This window comes from Camelina sativa, chromosome 7 (genome assembly GCF_030686135.1).
Source record: "Camelina sativa cultivar CO46 ecotype springtype chromosome 7, ASM3068613v1".
In the NCBI taxonomy this organism is placed as follows: Eukaryota; Viridiplantae; Streptophyta; class Magnoliopsida; order Brassicales; family Brassicaceae; genus Camelina; species Camelina sativa.
In genome coordinates this window covers 20,119,951-20,135,240 of record NC_141886.1, presented here as the reverse complement: position 1 = coordinate 20,135,240, position 15,290 = coordinate 20,119,951, and the positions used below count along the sequence as shown (strand labels likewise).

General features: G+C 37.0%; 6 protein-coding genes and 1 pseudogene across 7 annotated transcripts; 4 read left to right on the top strand and 3 right to left on the bottom strand.

Annotated features, from left to right (window-relative positions):
• Positions 1-1,854: 1,854 nt before the first annotated feature.
• On the top strand, positions 1,855-4,651 carry LOC104701374 (uncharacterized). The gene is made up of 6 exons (XM_010417044.3): positions 1,855-2,123; positions 2,222-2,358; positions 2,444-2,811; positions 2,984-3,077; positions 3,167-3,448; positions 3,538-4,651. Exons 1-6 carry the CDS (start codon positions 1,973-1,975, stop codon positions 4,492-4,494), a joined length of 1,989 nt encoding a protein of 662 aa, XP_010415346.2. The 5' UTR covers positions 1,855-1,972; the 3' UTR covers positions 4,495-4,651.
• Positions 4,221-14,978, top strand: LOC104701370 (lysine histidine transporter-like 2). The gene is made up of 7 exons (XM_087458925.1): positions 4,221-4,232; positions 13,228-13,364; positions 13,476-13,859; positions 13,922-14,421; positions 14,509-14,600; positions 14,706-14,774; positions 14,880-14,978. The coding sequence occupies exons 3-7, from the start codon at positions 13,546-13,548 to the stop codon at positions 14,976-14,978; spliced, it is 1,074 nt and encodes a 357-aa protein (XP_087315051.1). The 5' UTR covers positions 4,221-4,232; positions 13,228-13,364; positions 13,476-13,545.
• Positions 4,643-5,185, bottom strand: LOC104701375 (uncharacterized). The gene has a single exon (XM_010417045.2). The coding sequence runs from the start codon at positions 4,986-4,988 to the stop codon at positions 4,791-4,793; it is 198 nt and encodes a 65-aa protein (XP_010415347.1). The 5' UTR covers positions 4,989-5,185; the 3' UTR covers positions 4,643-4,790.
• Positions 5,322-7,320, bottom strand: LOC104701373 (uncharacterized). Of its 2 annotated transcripts, none has more exons than XM_010417042.3 (2): positions 6,875-7,320; positions 5,322-6,425 (listed from the first exon to the last, which is right to left on the bottom strand). In XM_010417042.3, exons 1-2 carry the CDS (start codon positions 6,990-6,992, stop codon positions 5,455-5,457), a joined length of 1,089 nt encoding a protein of 362 aa, XP_010415344.1. In that variant the 5' UTR covers positions 6,993-7,320; the 3' UTR covers positions 5,322-5,454. The 2 variants fall into 2 exon arrangements, with proteins under 2 accessions (XP_010415344.1, XP_010415345.1); XM_010417043.2 differs by having other exon boundaries at positions 5,322-6,409; positions 6,875-7,061.
• On the top strand, positions 9,060-10,319 carry LOC147941492 (putative F-box protein At1g70970 pseudogene; annotated as a pseudogene).
• On the top strand, positions 10,279-10,722 carry LOC104704712 (putative F-box protein At1g70390). Its single transcript, XM_010420749.2, has one exon. The coding sequence runs from the start codon at positions 10,279-10,281 to the stop codon at positions 10,720-10,722; it is 444 nt and encodes a 147-aa protein (XP_010419051.2).
• Positions 10,980-12,313, bottom strand: LOC104701372 (uncharacterized). Its single transcript, XM_010417041.3, has 3 exons — positions 12,158-12,313; positions 11,842-11,930; positions 10,980-11,307 (listed from the first exon to the last, which is right to left on the bottom strand). Exons 1-3 carry the CDS (start codon positions 12,185-12,187, stop codon positions 11,157-11,159), a joined length of 270 nt encoding a protein of 89 aa, XP_010415343.1. The 5' UTR covers positions 12,188-12,313; the 3' UTR covers positions 10,980-11,156.
• Positions 14,979-15,290: the final 312 nt, after the last annotated feature.

The window sequence follows — 15,290 nt, the reverse complement described above, 5'->3', positions numbered from 1 at the left end:
TATATAATAAGATAAAATTCAATTTTAATTTTTGGAATACAAATTTTTTATTTTTTTTAGTAAAGAAAATCCCCTTTAGTGATAATTAAGCATATTATGTTAATGAGTAATAGTTCTCATTATTTGCAATCAATAATAATAAGTCCGGAGTTAAAAAAAAATGATTTTGGCATTTTATAAATATGTAACTTATGAGCATGTTTTTAGAAGCATAACATTGTCATATGCAGAAAAAAAACCAAATCCAAATTATCATTGTTATTATCCTTCTAATAGTCTCCTAAAATTCATATTTATCTGCTTGATTTTCAAATCTCCATATAAGAATAACTGGATCGGCATTGATAGAACTTGAATCCATTCAAATGTCCTATTTCAAGCTTCCTACAGGTATCATCAATGAACTTGAATCCATTCTTATGCAATTCTGGTGGGAAAAAGATAATCATGAAAGAGGTATCCCTTGGATCTCGTGGAAAAGACTTCAACATACCAAAAAGATGGTGGACTAGGATTCAAAAACTTGGCTAAATTTAATGATGCACTACTAGCAAAACAAGCCTCGAGGATCATCAAAAATCCGGAGTGCTTTTTTGCAAGAATGATGAAGGCTAGATGTTTTTGGATGAATCAATCTTAGATGCAAAAAAAAGATTCAACAAGTCGTATGGTTGGGAATCTATTCTCCCTGGTCTAGAGATTATCAAAAAAGGTAGTCGATACATACCAGGTGATGGTGAGACCATACAAATTAATATTGATAATATCACTGAAACACATCCACCAAAACCAATCTGTGACCTCCAGCCGGCTAATGCCATCAAGCTAAAAGAACTAATAATGCATCAAGGAGAAGTTCGAAAGTGGGATGAGGCGCAAATACAACAAAATATTGCCCCACAAGATCACAATGTCCTGCATAGAAGTTACTTACCGCAGATTGTACTCCCATATAGATTAGTTTGGCATTACAATAAAACAGGAGAATATTCGATCTATTCTGGTTACTGGTTTTCTACTCATGATCCTGACTCGGAGGAACTTTAACCACATATCCCTCATGGTTCCCCCAATTTGAAAAATAAAATTTGGAGATTAAACACTTCCTATGGAGAATGTTATCAAAAGCTCTGATATTTATGGAAATCGAGAAATAACTTTATCTGCAACTCTATCAATGAGAGTCCTATTTCCATTATATTACGAGTCCAATGCGAGATTGAAGAATGGATCACGCACACTAATCAAGAAAATAAACATCAAGGTTCCATTGTAAGATAAAGGCTCCAACAAAATTGGAAACGACCAGTCCTGCCATTTATTAAATGCAATTATGATGCGAGATTCAATCCAACAACTCAAGAGACAAAAACTCGATGGATATTCAAAAATAGTGCGAGGGCAACTTTAGGATGGGGATCATCTACACTACCTTCTGCAACTACCGCTTTAGAGGCTGAGAGCAAAGCACTTCTTATAGCAATTCAGCAAGCATGGAGAAAAGAGTTTACATCCGTTTGTTTTGAAGGAGATTGTGAACAACTTACCAAGATTGTTAATGGCAAGACCTATAATATATTGATATATGCCATTTATCATGATATCATCGTTTGGGCAAGCAAACTTCAACACGTTGATTTTCTCTTTTGTTAAACGACATCTTAATAAAGTAGCCCATTTTCTAGCTAAGTGTGGATGTACAACTTCATGTTTTTATTTTGAATGTTTGTCGCCACCTGGTTTGGCTGACAGAACAATTGTATTATGACTTTTTAAGTTCTTAATAAAATTACCATTTTGGCGGAAAAAAAATAATAATAATAACTGGATCATGAGATATTTCAAAGGCCCATATAGAAAGCCCATAAGTTAATGACGACAATGCAAACCCTTGACAAGAGCAATCTGGAGAAGCTTGGATCCCGTTATCTTCTCCGGTGGTGTTCGTGCCCTGAGAAAACTTCAAGCAGCCATGGCTCCGAAATCGAAAGAGAAACCCAAAACATCAACTTCTCAACCTCCTCCAGCAATCGAAGATCTCTTCTCTTCCATCCAGAAACATATCACTGGATCCAATGACCATCAATCTGAATTTCAACAAGTTGTCAAGGTCGCCGATCAAGGTTTTCACAATTCTCTTACCTACCTCCTTCTTCCCTCGTAGAATTCTAATTCGATTTTTGATTTGATGAAATTTTAATCCGGTGATTTCGTTTTGCAGTTTTGTCGATTGTACCTTCCGATGAGGATGCGATACGATGCAAAGTTGTGGCTCTAATCAAAGACGATCAGATCGATGTAGCTCTCTCCGTTATTAACTCGTTCCAGAAGCTTCCAATCGATCTAGGGTTTGAAAAGGTTAGACTAATTTGGCATCAATCTAACTGCATTTGATCTGGAAATTGCCCTGAGATTTGTAATGGATTTTGTTATCTCTTGATAGGCTTATTGTTTATACCGTCAAAACAAGTTAGATGAGGCTTTAGTGTGTTTAAAAGGTCGAGAGGGAGATCCAGAGGCTTTGTTATTGGAGGCACAAATTTTGTACCGTTTGGGGAAACCAGATGCTTGTTTGGATTTGTATCAGAAAGTGAGCAAGGCCGAGCTTGAGGAGTTAGACGTCAACAATTTAGAGGTCAATATCGTCGCGGGGTTGATTTCAGCTGGAAAAGCTTCTGGAGTGCAGAAAACATTGGAGAATTTGAAGACCAAACCAACTAGTTCTTATGATTTGGCTTATAATACTGCTTGCTCTTTGATTGAAAACAATAACTATGCTGATGCAGAACAGCTTTTGCTCACTGCCCGAAGGTAACCACCCATCTTAGGATTTGCACATTTGTTGTTTAGCTGTACTAAATAGGATCAGCAGACATGATTTCCTTTTTATTTTGTATCTTTTTCAACACTTAAAGCAGATTGATTATCTGACTTGTGGTTTTAAGTCGTGTACCCTGATAAATTTAATGTTGCTTTGAGGCAGAATTGGTCAGGAGACCCTCACTGATGATCTTTCTGAGGAGGATATTGAGATTGAGCTGGCCCCAATTTCTGTTCAACTAGCATATGTCCAACAGGTACTTTTTTATACTGCTTATCTTTTCTTTAACATCTTGTCAAGATATCTTCCATTTCCTTGTGACATAGTTTTTTTTTACTTTGTCAGTTCCTAGGAAAAACCGAAGAATCGATCAGCTCTTATGTAGACATCATTAAACGTAATCTGGATGATGAACCTACACTTGCTGTTGCTGTGAACAACCTTGTTGCCTTGAAAGGTTCCAAAGATATTTCTGATGGCTTGAGGAAGTTTGATCGGCTGAAAGATAAAGACTCCCAAAATTTTCAGCTTTCTCAAGGACTTGATGCAAAGCTTTCACAGAAAAATAAGGAGGCTATATATGCCAATCGCGTCCTTCTACTCCTCCATGCAAATAAGATGGATCAGGTCCGTTACACTTGAATTCTAGGTTATTCCTCTTTCGTTTCTTTGTTGCAGACTCTGCTTAACCAGTTAAGAAAATATTTTCACCTCAGGCACGAGAGCTTTGTGCTGCACTGCCCGGTATGTTTCCTGAGAGTGTTATTCCTGCATTGCTTCAAGCTGCTGTTTTGGTGAGAGAAAACAAGGCTGCTAAAGCTGAAGAACTTCTGGGACAGTGTGCCGAAAAATTCCCGGAAAAGTCTAAGTTGGTTCTCTTGGCCAGGGCACAAATTGCTGCTTCTGCCAGTCATCTTCATGTAGCAGCAGAGTCCATGTCCAAAATACCTGATATTCAGCATTTGCCTGCAACTGTTGCCACCATTGTCTCCCTCAAAGAGCGTGCTGGGGACAGTGATGGTGCTGCTGCTGTTCTTGACTCAGCAATTAAATGGTGGTCGAATTCGATGACCGAGAGCAATAAGCTTAGCGTGTTGATGCCGCAGGCTGCTGCCTTCAAGCTCAGGCATGGTCAAGAAGAGGAGGCTTCACGGCTATACGAGGAGATTGTGAAAAACCATAGTAGCACAGATGCTCTGGTTGGTCTTGTGACTACACTTGCTCGTGTCAATGTCGACAAAGCAGAAACTTACGAGAAACAGCTTAGGCCCCTATCGCGTTTGAACGATGTTGATGTGGATAACCTTGAAAAGACCTCTGGTGCAAAACCCAATGAAGGTGCTGCTGCTTCATCGAGTCAGGAAGAAGTGAAGAAAGAGAAGGCAAAGAGGAAGAGGAAGAGAAAGCCAAAGTATCCCAAAGGATTCGATCCGGCAAACCCAGGTCCTCCTCCCGACCCAGAAAGATGGCTTCCCAGAAGGGAAAGGTCAAGTTACAGACCCAAAAGGAAGGACAAGCGAGCAGCTCAAATCCGTGGCTCGCAGGGTGCGGTGACAAAGGATAAACAAGAAGCAGCTCCTCCAACGTCAAAGTCAAACCAAGCGGCCAGTTCTAAAGCGAATGCAGCTGCATCTTCTTCTTCTAGGGCCTCAAAAAAGAAGTCTAGAAGATGAACGAAACAACCTTTTTAGATGGTTTCATCTGTTCTGAGGAAACAAAAACAAAGAGTACTTAGCATTTTGTCCTTTTTTTTTCTTCTTTGGATTGATCAAGTTTAAATCGTCTTGACCCTTTAAGATTTTGGTTAATTTCTCGTTTGCATTGCCTGAATTCTTTTGCCTTTTAATGATCGTTAAAACGGTTACTGGAGTAAAGCACTAAAGCTAAAGAGAGATGAAGAAGAGAGAATGGTAATTACAAAAGAATAACGAGTATCAAAGGTGAATGTTATTAAACATCTCTTTACTAATCACTTTTCAGGTTTCTTGCGGAGCTCCTTCATCCATTTGAACCCAAGTAATGTCTTCCCAAGACTGCTTTTGCTTCCATCCTCTTCCTTCTTCTTCTTCTTGTTCTTCTTTTTGCTCTCATCTTCTTGCATCGTACTCGGAAGAGGGTCAGGGTTGTTATAATCCCATTGATCAGCCCACGAAGGCCCCGAATCCATATTCTTCTCTTCTTGCAGATGTTAAAGATTCAAATAACTATGAGTTTGGAATTACATCTTTCGTTATTTATTGTGCAGTTTTGTTCTTGTTTATTGTTCTTGGATTGACTAGTTTAGTTTATCTGTTTTTCCTCTCTCTGTTTTGGTAACCAACTCCTATATTACTGCTTTTCTCTCTGTTTATTGGTCATCTGCTTGGTTGGCAGAAAAAATCAATATTTTGTCTTCTGTCTGAAAAATTCGGCCATCCTTGGTCTAACTGTCTTCACCTATTTTTACAATGAAAAACCGTTCACATCCAATTAATTTTACAGGCGATGGAAACCGCTGATCTCGAGATAGACTAGAAATCTGATTAAAAGAGTGTTACATCATTTAACCAGTTTCATAAGTACAAACAATGTGATCTAATAAGATGAATCATCAGTTAATAATTCAAAAGATGTGAGGAGACTCTCATATTCATCTAAAAGAACTCAACGTGATCAGCAATTTCTCTGCATACTAGTTTTGATTCCGCAGCCAAATTTATGCTTTTAGCTATGACAAGCCCTGTTCGCTTATGCGTAGCTGTTGGCTCATACTTTTTCACCTCCTCATCATCTTTTCCTAACAACAAAGCCTCCCTTGCAGGAAGGACATTGTCCCACCAGAACTCCCTTAGTACATCATGTATGATTCCCCAATAGCTTCTATCTCTCATCACACGAAAGACCGTGCTTCCATTTCGTGTCCAGCAGTACAAGTTGACCCATTCCCGGTCCATTATCTCCATTTGACCCTGCAGCTGAGGCATGTAATAGTAAGGCACTTTTTTCCAGGGTAACACAGTTTCCGTTTTCCCTTTGTTATATGGGCATTTCACTTCTAGAATACCAAAGCAATCAAGAACCCCATCAGGGGAAGCGCCAAGCCAGTGAAACTGCTCGTTGGAGTGAATAGCAAATCCCATTGAACCAACCTCACATCCCATTATTCGTTTGTACCTCTCTATCGCAGCTGGTTCCATTTGTACACCCCAGTTCATAGCAAACCGTGCAGACTCCTCCACGACCCGTGAATCTGAGTCATATACCTTTTCATGCCAGAGCTCGGCACGCCGAGCCCCTTTCCAAAAACCTAGCGCTGTACTGAATGTACTTGTGGTTAACTTGTCTTTCCGCAAAGCAAACCATTCTTCTGATTTCTGAGGGATATCAGATGGGGAGCGAAGACTTGACACAATCACTGTCGAACGGGGATGAACAAAAGGTGAAGTGGTTTGAGTGATGAGTGGTGAAGCAGTGGAAGAAAACCTCTTTTTCCAAGAAACAGAACCACCGCTTGACTTGGGACAAAGTGCGTGGAACCCAGGAATTGAGCAAGTCCTCATAGCTGAAAGAATCATGTTGTTGAAAGCAACTTTATTTGGCTTCAATACACTACAGAAACCGCAGACTGATACACATGTTAGAGAAATCATCTTGTAAGCAAACATACACACTAGTTGTCAATACAAGAACGTTTCAAATCAGTGATAACCCTAGAAACCCAGAACTACCCAGGAACAAAAAAAAAACAAACTTTGAGCTTTAAAAGCATAAAACAGATTCAAAAACAAGGAAACACATAAAAAAGGAACAAAATTTTCAGAGGAAATCTAAAACCTTTTTTTTTTTTTTTTTTTTTGAGGAAATCTAAAACCTAGATACAGGACAAGCAAAGCGAACTTTTTAATGCATGTTTGAGTCTGTGACTTGCGTTTTAACTTTTGCCCATTAAAACCCACCACGAGTTCATCCACTAAAGCGGAATTGATCCCTCCTTAAGGAATTCATTCACCCCACGAACCGAAAAGTAGAAAAACAAAAAAAAAAAAAAGCCCACAAGGTGTTCGATGATATTACCAGAAGAAGGTCCAGAACAACGTTTCAAGTAGAGAACTCCACCACCATTCCAAGCCGAGGAAGAGGAAAGAGAAGAAATAGATTCAGTAGACGATACTTGAACCAGCCTCATCATCATCAACAACGAAGAATCACATTCGAAAAGACCATACAGTAGAAGAAAAAAAAAAAAAGCGATAAGAGAGAAAGAATAGAAAACTGTCTTTTGGGAGTTTTCAAGTGAACCTCATAACGATGTCGTTTTAGTTCTTCAATTAAAGTGGTCACAAAGGGCTAAGAAGGCCCATATATCTTATTTGGGAAAGCCCAATCACAATCTTTTTCGCGACTTCTAATTTTCGTTACAAAAGACTTCAAAAATGTAAATTTAAATTCCAAATGAGAGGAGTTTTTAGTTGAAACTCTGTTTTAATTAAAGTTTGTAGTCGAATCTCTCTGCTTATTGTGATTTGAATCTTGAGTGGGAAATCATTAAGGTGATGAGTTTTTTCCCCTACTTTTTTGTTGTTATTTTGTCTTTTTTTCAGTGGATTTATTGATGTGAGACAACGACTTAGTATTGAAGTGTTGTTAATAATAAACGAAATGAGATTGAACGTGTCTTGTGGCTACGATACTAACATTTGGTGTATAGTTTTTGTTCTTGTATTATAAGAAAATTGTCTAAAGTCACCGCGTGTTGGTCGATACTATTCAACTATTACACTATCCAAAGGTTTATATTAGTTTGAAATTAGCATCATCGAATATGCGTCTATGACTCTATGTGTGTGTACCATGTAATGTAACGTATGCGTTGCTTAGCTTAATGTGATATAACGTTTAAGTTGGCCGTGTTACTACTGCTAGAAAAGAAAAGAAAAGAAAAGAAAAGAAAACGCTTCTTCTTTTTAAAAATGTAAAAGCTTCTTCTTTAACAAGTTAAAACGTGTTTTTTTTGTCGTCTAGTTAAAACGTGTTTCTGTATTTGGATTGTTGTTTTTGTGGATCGACGAGTATATATATAGATGTCTACGATGAAAGAACCTTATTTCAAGTCATGATCTGGTACACCGAATGAATCTCTTTGTTAATTACTCGTATAGAAATTAGTGATTATGTTTTGACGTGTGAGACACCTTTTCTTTTCTTCTTGATAATTAATTGATGAGATAGATACGTGTTACAAAAAATATCTTCCAATTAAATTTTGACATATGCTGACATAAAATTGAAATTTAGAATTTTAAACATAAAAATATAAATATATATACTATATTAGTGTATATAATTAAAAAAAAAAATACTTCAATTTAAACTATAAGTTTTAGAAAAGGAAAGTTATTGTCTAAAGTCACGGCGTGTTAGTGGATACTAAACAAACAAGCTATATATTGGGCACTATCTAAATTCTAAACGTTAGTGGCAGGTTAATATATTACTTGTGTTGGTATTAGCATATACTTGATTATGTGTGCATGTAACATATACGTTACTTAACTAGCTCAATGCTTCTTTAAAAAGTTAAAACGTGTTTTCTGGTTTTGAATTCCAATTAATGTTTACGTACGTGGATCGACGAGTAGATAGATCTACGATGAAAGAACCTTATTTCAAGTCATGATTTGGTGTATCAAATTAATCTCTTTGTTAAAATACTCATATAGTATAAATTAGTGAGTAAGTTTTGACGACGTGTGACACCTTTTCTTTTCTTCTCGAAATTGTGTAGAAAAAAAGAAGAAGTTAAAATTGATGATGATCTAAAAACCATTTTGTTTTTTTTTTTTGTCTTTTTTTTTTTTGTGGTTAAAAGAAAGAAATAAATGTCGTCAAGTTAATATGTTTTGACGTGTGATTCAATTCACAAGAACTGAACTACTAAAGCAAATAAATCAGCAGTCGTCACTTTCATAATCATAAACTTGGTATCCAATGATCTCAATGCTAATTGGCTAGTAATTTTAGTAAGTTTTTAGCGTGTGGAACTAACACTTCTTCTTTTGTTGTTAGAAATGTAAATAAACATATATGAGAGAAACTAAAAGTTTAAAAAAAAAAAAACAAAAAAAAAAAGATATACGCGGTTTTACAACGCAACAAGTTAAACTAAAGTCTCCTACTCATCTCATTAAACAGAGATGATAAGATTTTCCTATAAATACATCACATCTGTGGTTTTGTCTAATACATTAGAGCAAGCACATCAAAATTAATACATTAGAGAAGAAGAAATTAAGAAAGAAAAAAAATGGACAAGCCAACAAGTTTCGAAACACTTCCCCTAGATCTACAAATGGACATTCTGTCACGGCTGCCTCTGAAATCCTTGGTGAAATGCATCGTCATCTCGAAGCAATGGGCTTCTCTTATCCGTGGGGACGACTTCAAAAATCTTTACTTGAGGCGATCATCGACAAAGCCTCGACTGATTGTTGGTACCGTGATCCGTCACTTCGGATCATGGGCTTGGGCCTTGGACAGACGTTAAGAATGGGCCTAAGACGGACAAATAAGATGGGCCAGGACGAAATGAAACCAGCCGCTCGGCTGAGATGCGGAACACCGAAGTAAAAGAATAACGGTCGGACAAAGCATCTCGGAGTTCGGAGATGGTTCAAAAATCAAGCAATAAATCGAATTAATGAGAGCACAAGATTTGCGGAGTAAATTGATTCGACTTTAATTGTAATTAGACTATAAATAAGAGAAAGGGGATGTAGAAGGTGGTCGAAAAACTTTCACTTTGCAAATAACTATTTACTCTTTTACTCTGCTCGGAACTAGAACGGTGATAAACAGTGAAACAACCGGACTTAATTCACTTCGGAACTCAGGTGAAAACCTTAGTTCTCACACTGATGTTCTGGGTAACGCGATCTTTATCCCATCCTCCCGAACATGAGGTGTTGTGGTATCACTCTGTTTTTGATCAAGAGGAAAAGCTTATGTATAGCCGATATGACATGGAGGTGTTGTTTCACTCTGTTTATCAAGAGGAGGAACCATTGTTGTCCTCTGGTCAACAACAGTTGTGTATCCCTCGTCAGCCATTGATAGGCTCTAGAGTTTCTCAACCCGTCCGAGGTTTGATCTGTCTTCAGTTAAATACTAAGTTTGTGATTTGCAATCCGGGTACGAAAATGTTTCGGAATTTACCGGAGATCCAAGCGAATGAAAGTATGGTACATTGTTTTTTCGGATACGATGAAGCGACGAAGGTATTCAAGGTGTTATGTGTAACATTTTCAGGGCCCGGAAGTATACCGTCTAAGAAATATCAGGTTTGCACGGTGGGATCCCGTGGAGAAACTTAGAGACGGATCAAATGCAAGCGTGATCATCAACCATATACTGAAGGACTATTTAAAGGAGGGGTTGTGTACTATGGAGCTCATGACACCAATTGTGACAAATCTCTGATCATGTGCTTCAACTTTACGTCTGAAAATTTTAGTGCCATTAAATTACCTAAGCAAATTAACTTTACTCGTCGTGGTTGGGACGTGGTGAATTACAATGGGAAAATTGCCGTATCTATTATGGTTGACGAAGACACTGGACTTTTGAGAATATGGGCTCGAAATGAAATAGGAGTCTGGTTAAAAGAAGACATTGTGGTTTCTCGTTGGAAAGAAACTACTGAAAATAGGAGGTGGTTTCGTTTCAAAGGTACCATTGGAACAAAAGAACTTGTTTTCGCACCAGACAGTTTTGTTGATGAAGCACCCTCTGTGCTGTATTACAATACAGAAACGCAAAAACTCAGAAGGTTTAAGATTGAACAGATGTTTAATGGTCCTCCACTGATAGGTTCTGATTATGTTAGCACATTCTTGGATCATGTTGATAGTACTTGGCTTATGTGAACAATCTTGTCTGTTTTTCCAGTAGTACTGGTCTGGTCTTATTGGGATTGTTGTCGTTAAATATTTTATTTTATGCTAAAATATACTGTTGTCTCTCGAGTGATATATAAATAATACTTGGGATTGTTAATTCTTTGTCGTTATCAAAAACATGTTTGATTGCCACTTAATATACCATTTCCAAGATGTTTCAAGTGATGGTTTAATACACAACAAGAAACAGAGGAAACAAGGTGCGAAATCCCAAGGGCCACTAATTGTTTAACTCTCAAATTCATCCATTATTACCAAGACAAGTTAAATTATCATCTTCAACATCATAACCATTTCAAAGATGTTGTTAAGTGATATGGTTTTCATACAGACGAAACATGGTGTACTAGTTTTTACTCCCAAATCCCTAACATGATAATTGATAATTAGTCTCCTTCATTTCAGTACTTGGGGTCGGAGAAGAAGCCATTGATAGATGGCATGATCTGAGGAGCTTTGTTGCGCACAAACTTCCTCAGACCGTGCTCCGCGTACCTCTCTCCTTCTGCGTGGTTCTCAAGTATACCAGCCGTCCTATTCTCCTTTGTCACCCTAATATATACACGTACCAGTTTCACTTTCACATGTTAATTAATATACACCCAAATCAACCTTTCATACAATAGGACATGCTAGATAGAGGGAAAAAAAATTATATATACATATGTAAATAGGTCATGAACGAATAACTCGATTAATCATTGGTCAAGAGACCTCATGAGCAGTGCCGGTCCGATATTATTGGGTGCCCAATGCCTAACCCGGTTTATAGGCCTTAGAATAATTTTTTTTACCCTTTATATTAAAGAAAATAAAAAGTTTGGACCTCTTTTTAATAGATTTACACTAAAAATTAAAAAAATTTGACCCAAATTCATACTAAAATATAATTTTTGGAGCAAAAATCTATTTATTTTCTATAAAACTGAATATTTTTCAATAGACTTACTTAGATAAATCTTAAAAATAATCTTAATTACTAAAGAAAAAAGAAAAAAAAAATTTGGGACATGAAGCTTTTGCTTGGGTAGCTTCCCCTCTGGGCCGGCTCTGCTCACGAGTATGACAGTATGTATATATATGTACCTGACTTCAGGGTTGGTGGAGATGTTCCTAACAAGCTGCATCCCGCAAATTCCAACAGCAACTCCCACTGTAGCAAACAGTGGATACACCTATAAGCCCACACACAAACCAATCAGTTTCAGATCAAACGGCTAGAGATGACTTGGTTTCTACTTTCTATCTCATATACAGAATAGTTCTATAGACACCAGACAGCCGCAGATTTCTAACTCATTTTTAAAAAGTCAGATCGCTTTAATAAACACTTTTAAGTAACGCGCATGCAAGGGTTAGAAAAGAAGAAAAAAAAAAAGCTCAAATGAGATCTATGGGGTACCTCGGGCCTGATCCATCTTGAAGAAGCCATATCTGAATGAACAAGCTACGAAAAATATAACCGAGTGAGGAGAAAGCGTGAATATGAAAAAACGAACGAAGAAAGATTAATTTGTAGGCGACGAACTCTGAGTCTCTGACTTGACTTTTGAGTCGTTTCTGGCTCCTTTTTAAAGATTAGAATCTTCTGATATGCAATTACTATTCGACACCTCAGTGTTTTGACGAATTTTACTTTCTTTTTTTTTTACCTTTTTTTTTTGTTTTGGTGTGGTCTCTTTTCGCGTCCTTGACTCTTCTATTTTTTTTGCATGGGATACATTAATTTACATGAGTTTTTTTTTTTTTGGGTCTTGGACTCTTGGCCCATAGAAAATAAAATTCGTTTACTTTTCTTCATCAATATTTTAGTTTTACGCCGTTTTTTTGCATGTGTATTGGATCTTTCTGCGTGGAGTTTGTTGTGTTGTGTTGTATGTGTGTGTGTGGGCTACAAAATACAAATTGGTTTTAAGTATGTATTTACGTAGTTGTGAACAAAAAAAAAAGATATTTCACCTAAATACATGAATGTGTGACTTACAATATCATCCCCTAAAATAGTAATTTGATTAGAAGAAAAAAAGTCAATACATAAAACTAAAATAAAAATCAATAACTGATAGTTTGTTCATTACAGCAAAATTACACTCTTTAGATTAGACCATCCAGATCTTCATGCAGTTTAAGAAAGCAATGACTTTACCGAACTCATTCATCATGCATGCCAATAGACCAAAAATAAAAGTCATGTGGTAAGTAATTAGAGACCATACACGTACCGCAACAATTCCAAGAGCTTATGGTTTATCTTGTGAAACAGAAAACGAACTAACCTGTCATAAGGCAACAACAACCCACACATTCTTTTTTAAAAAAATTGATTAGATGGAAGAAAATAGTACTTTTATGAATTTGTATATATAAACTGAGAACTATTAGTGATTATTGTCACAACTCACAAGGTACACAAAAAGCCAAAATAACATGGGGGAAAATCAGTGTTCTCCAAGAAAGGATGCGTCCACAAAGCAGAAGAATGTAGACGATTGGTTACCGATAACATCCTCAAGAAATGCCAAATGGTGGTACTCTGCGTTTCACAATGTCACTGCCATGGTCGGCGCTGGTGTACTTAGCTTGCCTTACGCCATGTCGAACCTCGGATGGTATATATCCAATCTCTTGCCAATATATAGTTATCTCAAATATATATACTTGTGATTATAATTATATGTACACATTCAATATATTAATGTTACACTGGATTTTTATGGAAGGGGACCTGGAGTGACAATAATGATAATGTCATGGCTGATAACATTCTACACACTATGGCAAATGGTGTAAATGCATGAGATGGTTCCAGGGAAGAGGTTTGACAGGTACCACGAATTGGGTCAACACGCGTTTGGGGAGAAGCTTGGACTCTGGATCGTGGTGCCACAACAGCTAATCGTTGAAGTAGGTGTGGATATTGTGTACATGGTTACAGGAGGGAAGTCACTGAAAAAAATCCATGACCTTCTTTGCACCGATTGCAAAAATATAAGAACTACATATTGGATCATGATCTTCGCTTCCGTACACTTTGTTTTAGCTCATCTCCCTAATTTTAACTCCATGTCTGTCGTCTCCCTTGCTGCTGCCGTTATGTCTTTGAGGTAAGGACAACTCAAAAACCAATTGTTAATATAGTCTTAATGTTAACATGATATTTATGCAGCTACTCAACAATCGCTTGGGCAACCTCGGTGAAGAAAGGAGTTCAACCAAATGTACACTACTCGTTTAGAGCCTCAACGACCTCGGGAAATGTATTCAACTTCTTGAATGCGTTAGGAGATGTGGCATTTGCTTACGCTGGTCACAACGTTGTGTTGGAGATTCAAGCTACTATTCCTTCAACTCCTGAAAAACCATCGAAGATTGCAATGTGGAAAGGAGTAGTAGTTGCCTACATTGTCGTCGCCATCTGCTACTTTCCCGTTGCATTCGTTTGCTACTATATTTTTGGAAACACTGTCGATGACAATGTTCTCATGACCTTGCAAAAACCAGTCTGGCTTATCGCCATTGCTAACGCATTCGTGGTTGTCCATGTCGTTGGAAGCTATCAAATATACGCGATGCCTGTCTTTGACATGCTCGAAACCTTTTTGGTAAAGAAGATGATGTTCTCTCCTTCTTTCAAACTTCGCTTCATCAGTCGTACTCTATATGTTGGTAAGCTTTTTTTAGTTCACTACTGAATCAATACTCCTACATAAATAATGTAACATATGAATTTATAACATTGGATCAATGGATCAGCTTTCACGATGTTCGTTGCCATATGCATCCCATTTTTTGGTGGATTACTCGGCTTTTTTGGAGGATTCGCCTTTGCCCCAACAACGTACTATGTAAGTAACTGAATATATACTCTAATTTAATCATATACATTTCTCTAAAAAAAAATTCGAAATAACTCACTTGATATACTTTTTAAATTTGTTTACTATGATTAGCTACCATGCATCATGTGGCTCATTCTCAAGAAACCAAAGAAGTATGGATTGTCTTGGTCTATCAATTGGGTATATTTCTTTTACTCTTTCAGTATTCTACTACCTATGTGTTCTTGTTTTTCTTTGTTAAATTTGGCAATAACTTGTTTTTTGGTTGTGTGATAAATTTTACAGTTTTGTATAGTAGTTGGTGTTATATTGACGATCGTAGCTCCCATTGGTGGCCTCAGAACCATTATTGTATCAGCCAAAGACTACGAATTCTTCTCTTGAAGACCACCCTATTTCTCAAACTCTTTATTTCCATCAGTCCAATAACGTTGTCATGAGTATATGACCGATTCGTTTTAGAAACACAAGTGGTCAAATGTTTAAGTGGTCAAATGATTCTCATACTCTCCATTTTGCCATTTGTTCGGTGGCTGGTAATGATGATGTCAATTATAAGGGTTTGTATATCTTTTATATACTTTTATATTTAATATATTATCCAAAATATATATTGTTTTAAATCAGTTCGAGCATACACTAATCATGTCTACTAAATAAAAAATAAATATCACACACACATATTAAAAAATTAAA

Excerpts from the sequence above, each read along its gene's own strand:
- LOC104701373 (XM_010417042.3), bottom strand. The coding sequence starts at position 6,992 with ATGATGATGAGGCTGGTTCAAGTATCGTCTACTGAATCTATTTCTTCT. Across the intron at positions 6,426-6,874 it reads TTGTTCTGGACCTTCTTCTG|TCTGCGGTTTCTGTAGTGTA; the intron begins GTAATATCATCG and ends CATGTGTATCAG.
- LOC104701370 (XM_087458925.1), top strand. The coding sequence starts at position 13,546 with ATGCATGAGATGGTTCCAGGGAAGAGGTTTGACAGGTACCACGAATTG. Across the intron at positions 14,601-14,705 it reads TTGCCCCAACAACGTACTAT|CTACCATGCATCATGTGGCT; the intron begins GTAAGTAACTGA and ends TACTATGATTAG. Across the intron at positions 14,775-14,879 it reads TGTCTTGGTCTATCAATTGG|TTTTGTATAGTAGTTGGTGT; the intron begins GTATATTTCTTT and ends TAAATTTTACAG.
- LOC104701375 (XM_010417045.2), bottom strand. The coding sequence starts at position 4,988 with ATGGATTCGGGGCCTTCGTGGGCTGATCAATGGGATTATAACAACCCT.
- LOC104701372 (XM_010417041.3), bottom strand. The coding sequence starts at position 12,187 with ATGGCTTCTTCAAGATGGATCAGGCCCGAG. Across the intron at positions 11,931-12,157 it reads CAAGATGGATCAGGCCCGAG|GTGTATCCACTGTTTGCTAC; the intron begins GTACCCCATAGA and ends GTGGGCTTATAG. Across the intron at positions 11,308-11,841 it reads TCCACCAACCCTGAAGTCAG|GGTGACAAAGGAGAATAGGA; the intron begins GTACATATATAT and ends TGTATATATTAG.
- LOC104704712 (XM_010420749.2), top strand. The coding sequence starts at position 10,279 with ATGTGCTTCAACTTTACGTCTGAAAATTTTAGTGCCATTAAATTACCT.
- LOC104701374 (XM_010417044.3), top strand. The coding sequence starts at position 1,973 with ATGGCTCCGAAATCGAAAGAGAAACCCAAAACATCAACTTCTCAACCT. Across the intron at positions 3,078-3,166 it reads AACTAGCATATGTCCAACAG|TTCCTAGGAAAAACCGAAGA; the intron begins GTACTTTTTTAT and ends TTACTTTGTCAG. Across the intron at positions 3,449-3,537 it reads ATGCAAATAAGATGGATCAG|GCACGAGAGCTTTGTGCTGC; the intron begins GTCCGTTACACT and ends TTTTCACCTCAG.